The sequence below is a fragment of the Leptonotus elevatus genome, chromosome 1, assembly GCF_054856555.1.
Source record: "Leptonotus elevatus isolate MCC_2025b chromosome 1, RoL_Lele_1.0, whole genome shotgun sequence".
In the NCBI taxonomy this organism is placed as follows: Eukaryota; Metazoa; Chordata; class Actinopteri; order Syngnathiformes; family Syngnathidae; genus Leptonotus; species Leptonotus elevatus.
Window position 1 is genome coordinate 45,748,256 of NC_141239.1, and position 6,156 is coordinate 45,754,411.

At 41.4% G+C, this 6,156-nt stretch overlaps 1 protein-coding gene across 2 annotated transcripts in view; it reads right to left on the reverse strand.

The window, feature by feature from the left end:
* The window catches only part of tnrc18 (trinucleotide repeat containing 18), a 55,552-nt gene that overhangs the window by 13,032 nt on the left and 36,364 nt on the right, over positions 1-6,156 (reverse strand). For both annotated transcript variants that reach the window (XM_086093136.1, XM_086093054.1), the window contains exons 18-20: positions 4,838-5,014; positions 2,345-2,790; positions 1,462-1,599 (exon numbers count right to left, since the gene is read on the reverse strand). In XM_086093136.1, coding sequence (XP_085949262.1) covers positions 1,462-1,599; positions 2,345-2,790; positions 4,838-5,014 — 761 coding nt within the window. The remainder of the gene's footprint in view (positions 1-1,461; positions 1,600-2,344; positions 2,791-4,837; positions 5,015-6,156) is intronic.

Here is a 6,156-nt window from a genome sequence, read left to right on the forward strand (position 1 = left end):
CTTCATTTTTTTTGTCCCATAATTGTGGCCAGTAACCAGTAGTCCATTTTCGAGATACGATCTGTCAGTCTGATGATTTTTGTGCTGTGACTTGTGAGCGCAAACTTAAAGTCACAGTGTGTAATCTTTAGCGCCATCTAGTGGTGAACTAATTATTCCTTAAATTTTTTATTTCAATAATATGCAAAAAAATATATTCTGTCACATCAACTTACATATTTTTTATATCATCGTGGGTCTAGTAATCACTAATTATAAGAAATGGCTGGAGCCTCCGCCATCTTCCTGCTACGCATGCCTAAAAGACAACTTCGCAAATGTAGTTAGCCCTGGTGGTGCTTACATCTAGTGTGGGACCCAACGGGTCAACCACCACTTCTTCAGCTGGGGCCTGCAGGTGGTCGTCGCCAAGTCTGTGTGATTCGGGCTTCCGTCGCTTGTCACCTTCTGCTTTGCTCTCGCAAGCTTTTTTTTTTTTCTTTTTTTTTGCTAGCTTCTCCCGCTAGCCGCTCTTGTTAGCCACTCCAGCCAATGGCTCCAACTAACTCCCACTAGCCGCTCTGGTTAGCTGCTCCGGCTAAATCCGGCTCGCTCGGTCTTTCGGTGTCGCTCGCCAGGCTTCACACCAACTGCCAAGTGGCTGTCGCTCGCTCACGCAAAAAAACATCTAGTGGCCGCTTATTACTAGTATTGTTCATATACCGATACTAGTATCGGCAGAGGCCCCGATACTGCATTAAAACAGTGGTATCGGTATAAGTGAGTACTAACAAGTAACATGCGATACCATTAATTCTGACGCTAATATAGGACTTTGGATGCAGCATCTTGTGTCTTGCTCATGCACGACATTCACTGATGTGTGATGTGTGACATGTTCACTGCATGCCGAGCTAAGAAATCCTATTGGCCCTTGAATTCTCTGAACCAATGGCAAAACAGCTTTTTCATGTTGAGAAAAACAACAACTTAGGCATCGGTATGGTATTGGCATCGGCCGATACGGCAAAGCTGGGTTTTTAAAACAAGCCCATTATATTGCCTTGGACAAATCCACTTAGCTTAATGCTAACAAAAAAGTCAAAATGCAATTGACATGCTATGGGGTTAGCGCCAATAGTTGCGGTTGTCGAAGCAACGGATATAAGAACACAAACGATGTAATACTCACAGGCATATATTCTTTATCCTCTCTGAAAAATGACTAATATTACAGCATCTTCATAAAAAAAAAGTACTATTCTTGCATTATTATACATGTTTAATACACTCTCAGAGGCAAAACAGAAGCAAGCCTTGAATGGATTCAGACTTGACTGCGCATTCTAGAAACAAAAATGCATTTGCAGCCATTTATGTCCAAATGTGGAACTCTAGCGATCTGGTTTTGACCTTGCCAGGATAATAAGCAATTAGTTGATGCTGCTAATGACTTCTCAGCTCATCAGTCATCTCACTGACCTCGCGGGCTTTGTTCTTTGCTTTCGATTGGCTCTTGCGCGCCGGGCTGAGGCTCAGAGCCGTGCCGCCGTCTCGTATTGGGCTACTCAGAGAGGACGGGCTCACGGGCAGAGAGGAGGACTCCTTTGTCTTCTTTTTCTGTTTTACACATGTCAGAACACAAATCTTGAGAATGACGACAAGGACTCTCACACACACACACACACACACACACACACACACACACACACACACATGCACGCAGGGTGGGAGAAGCCTGCAGTTGTCCTTTCTTGTTAGCAACATTTAAGACAGCAGGGGAGCGCTACAGTGACTGAAGTAGCGGGAAACCCTGCTGGAACTGTGACACATACACTAGACAAAAAAAGTGCTTTTGAAAAGAAGCAAGTGTCCCTAGTTGCTGAATAAGCACGAGATGAATAACTCATTCACTGCCATTGACGGCTATAGACGTCAAAAATTCATTTAAATTGTTTTTATTAGTAAAAATTTTCCCCCACTTTTGTTAACAAGAGTTTGGAAACCTAGAATTTTGTTATTGTATTAGAACAGATGTAAAAATTGGGATTAATCGTGAGTTAACTAGTGAAGTCATGCGATTAATTACGATTTACGAAAAAAATGTAAATCTTTTCTTAAAAAAGAAAAAACACCCCCCCCCCCCCGTAAATTAGGGGCATCAGGCGATTAAAATTTGTAATCGTAATTAATCGCATGACTTCACTAATTAACTCATGATTATTTTTTTTTACATCTGTTCTAAATGTACAAAAAATACTCTTATCAACGAAAATGGAAAAACATGTTAAATAAAAATAGTTCAAATGAATTTTTGACGTCTATAGCAGTCAATGGCAGCGAATGAGATAATAAATTGACGTACTTTGACTGCATCTTTGCCCTCTCTGTTGGAAGGAGGCTGTTTGGGTCTGGAGACAGACTTGGGGGTGAGCGACGGGGCTGAACTGGTGCCGGACAAAGACGACATCTGGTTGGCCGAGGCGGTGGCGTCGTGGAGGAAGATCCTCTCGCTGCGTCTGCGGTTCCAGGCTTCGTCCTCGCTGAAGCCTCCCAAGCCGGAAGCGCTGGCCAGATCGAAGCTGAAGCGCCGCTTAGGTCGAGGCGAGGGTCGCCGCTGTTTGATAGGCAGAGGCTTGCGTTTGACGGCCAGCGTGTCGTCGCGCTTGCTCGGGCTGCTCTGCTCGATGCGGCGGGTCGCCGGGGGCAGCAGGGGGAGTTCGGGCGCCGAGCGTTTGCCGTGCAGCAGGGAGGGGAACTTCCTCAAGCGCAGGTCGGAACCGGAGTCGGACCACTCGCACTCTGATGAACCTGATGGCGGGAGGACAGCGTCTCACAATGCAAAAACTAAAATCTTAAGTAAGATTTAAATTCTTAAATGTAACCAAAATTTTCTGTTTTTGATTTGACAAGTTATTTTGACTTAAAATGAAATTGTCAGGCAAGATCATTGTGCTTATTTTAAGATACTTATTACTTAATTATCTTATTTGATCAAGCAGTCTTTGCATTGAGTGTTAACAGCCAGTTTTAAGTACTGTGAGGATTAAAACAAGCTTTTCACACATTTTAAGATGACAACTAACCAACATCACAGACCTTGAACTGGGGTTTCATAAATTTTCTTATTTTAAGATTTTGCATAATCTAGTAATAAGATAAATGGAAAAAAAAATACAAGTACGAAAACAGACAAGTGCAATATGGTTCATTTTGTTATATTTACTAAGATACATTTTTCTTCTTTCAGTACCAGCTCAGTGGTCTAGTGGTAGAGTGCCTACGCTCAGACTTGAAGGTTGTGGGTTCAATTCCTGGCTAGGTCATGACAAAGAAAATAGGACCCGTTACCTCCCTGCTTGACACTCAGGCTAAGTTATCCAAGCGTAAAAATAAAGAAAACCTCATATATTTTAAGAAAATAGTTTTATTTATTAGTTTGAAAAAAGTCAACATTACTTGTTTTCAGTCTGAAATACTATTTTCTAGACCGCAGTGGGTTGATATGGGGCTAGTATTATTTTCCTATTTTTCAAAATCTTACAGGTAAATTAGAGTAAAATTTTCTTGTTCTGTTGGCAGAAAATTTTGCTTATTTTAAGTAATAATTTTCTCATTTTTCTATATTTTTTTCTTAAATTTTCTACAGTCTTTTTTTGCAGTGCACGATTTTGAAGATTCAAATGAAGATGATGCCCATATTTTCCCCTGCTATATGATGATGCACTGCATATTTTTAAGCAATATTTATACGTTGAACAGGCAAGCCAGTATTTATTTATTTATATATTTTTTAAATCATATGGCCTCTCAATCTCATAGATCTTCATCTAGTGATAATGGAGGGTTCACTGTATTTTAGTTTTACTGAAACAGTTAAAGAGTCAACCCGAAAGACCCCGTTTATGAACAAGCAGGTTTCCAAACAAGATATTCACTAACAGTCATGGTTTCCATGTGAAACGCGCAGCTCATGCTGTCACTTGCACATTATTCACTTCCTGTGCCACATATTTCAGATTTGTTAGCTTTTTTGCTGTAAATTGGCCATTAGTATCGCTCCAAAGAAACGGAAAACCTTATAATCACAGTACTGTTGAAAAAAGAAGGAAACATTAACCCCCCCCCCCCCCTTAAACAAACAACAACAAATAAGGAACAAAGGTGCGTGACTGCCAAGCCTCAAATTGCAATACAGTAGAAAAATTACAATATATAAAATATAATGAATGGAAAAGAGTTTGCTTAATTGTATTTCCGATCATTTAAAGGGAAAAACTTAGTTTGCAAAACAAATCTCGGAATGAAGTCAATTTGTGAACTGACATTTAACTGTATGCAGCGATCTAAGAGACATCGTACTGACAGCTCCTTGCAATGTTTTGGTTGCATTATTTACACAAGCAACGCAACATATTTGAGACTGATCTCTCTGCTTGATGCAAATAAACATTATCATCTTTGAATTTTTCAAACAGCTCCTGTACTGGATGGATATCATGAGATGGTGCACGTGATGCCAATTGTTGCGGTTGGTTGGTGTAAATGTGTTGGATTCTCCGCAATCAATAATTACAAGAATAGTACTATCGATTACATCTAAACAAATGCATAATTTAAGACTGAAACGTTCAATTCACCGCAATGTGACAATTGGAAATGAATGAATATTTAACGCTGCCAAACCACAGTGCTGCAAAAACCTGCTCAACCACAATCAGAAGAACCATCACATCTGTTAGGCCTTTTTGTTCACACCTCTTGGTTTTTTTGGGGGTTGGTTCAACAAAACAATATAGATAAACCCACTCTGCAACTCTGCTTTTGTGTGCGTGTTTTGTTGTTGTTGTTTTTTTACCCAGAATGCTTGGCCGGCTGTGATGTCTGCCATCAGGGAGAAGGCTCAAAGGGGCGGAGCTGACAGGGAGAGCGCTGGCTGCGAACCTGGCCAACAGACCCAGGCCGCTCTCCTCGCAGTCGCCGTCGTCCCAATCGGAATCCTCGTACTCATCCTCGTAGTCATCCTCCGAAGATTCTGTTTCAGAAAAGACATTTAGCTCAGAGACGGATGTGACTGTGGTCGCAATGTTCACTGAGCAGTTTAAAAACACACTTCTCGTCGATACGTCTTGATGCACAAAAGCTGAATTCGGTGCCCTGCTTGAAATGACACAGCAGCCTGGATTGAATTCACACAAACACGCATGTTGGCGGATGGAACCCACAGTGCAAAGCCAAAAGCCTGTCGTATGCCGTGTCATCCAAATTCTGCTGCAGACACTCCACCTCACAGTGCATACCATTACCGCACATCCACACTCACCATGGAAAAAAGACCATGTGACCTCTGACCTATACATTACTATCCATTATTTAAAGCCCCTTGGGGAAATATAAAAACAGCAGAAATCCACTTCCTCCTTCAACGGTGACAAGACATCGCAGCAAGCAAACACACACATTCACACAGATATTGAAGCAGAATGCTGGTTAGCGGTGTAGTAGTAGTAAGCGGTTAGGTCCAACAGATGAACAGGAGGAAAGTCTTCTCAGAGTGTTAACACTGGGGCGGATGCACAGTACAGAAGTGTAGTCAGATATTAACAATCCAATATTATGCAATACATGAAATATTCGGCCTTTGTTTTCATTGAGTAACATTTACTGTGGTTGTAGATTGCAATGGCGTACATCTGAACCGCATCACACTGAGCCGCTCCTTTTTTCTTTTCTTTTTTTTTTTTTACTCCCGTCACTAATTGAGGTAATCAAAATACTAGATCATGCTCTCATTATGTTGCACTTGAGTTTTACACCACTGCAAACTTCAACCACAATAATATTGCTAAATTACTACCTGTCTGACAGTGTCAGTGCAAACTGGACATTGCCATATTTGCAAAGGCCCAGGATTATAATACAGTTCTTGTATTGGGGTCATAATTTTGTGGTTGGTTGGTCTCCGAACTACCACCTGGATGGCATAATTGCCAATGTTATACTGCGTAACATGAAAGAAAGCACATTTAGAACAGTTTCCAGAGTCTAGGAAGCAGATGCAGTGCATACGAGGTACTGTGAATCCGCATTGTGTTAACAATTGCAGGCAGACAACAGCGAGGACAAGGCAGGCACTGAGAGGACAGCCCTGTGAGGCCCCTTCTTTTCCTTTTTGTA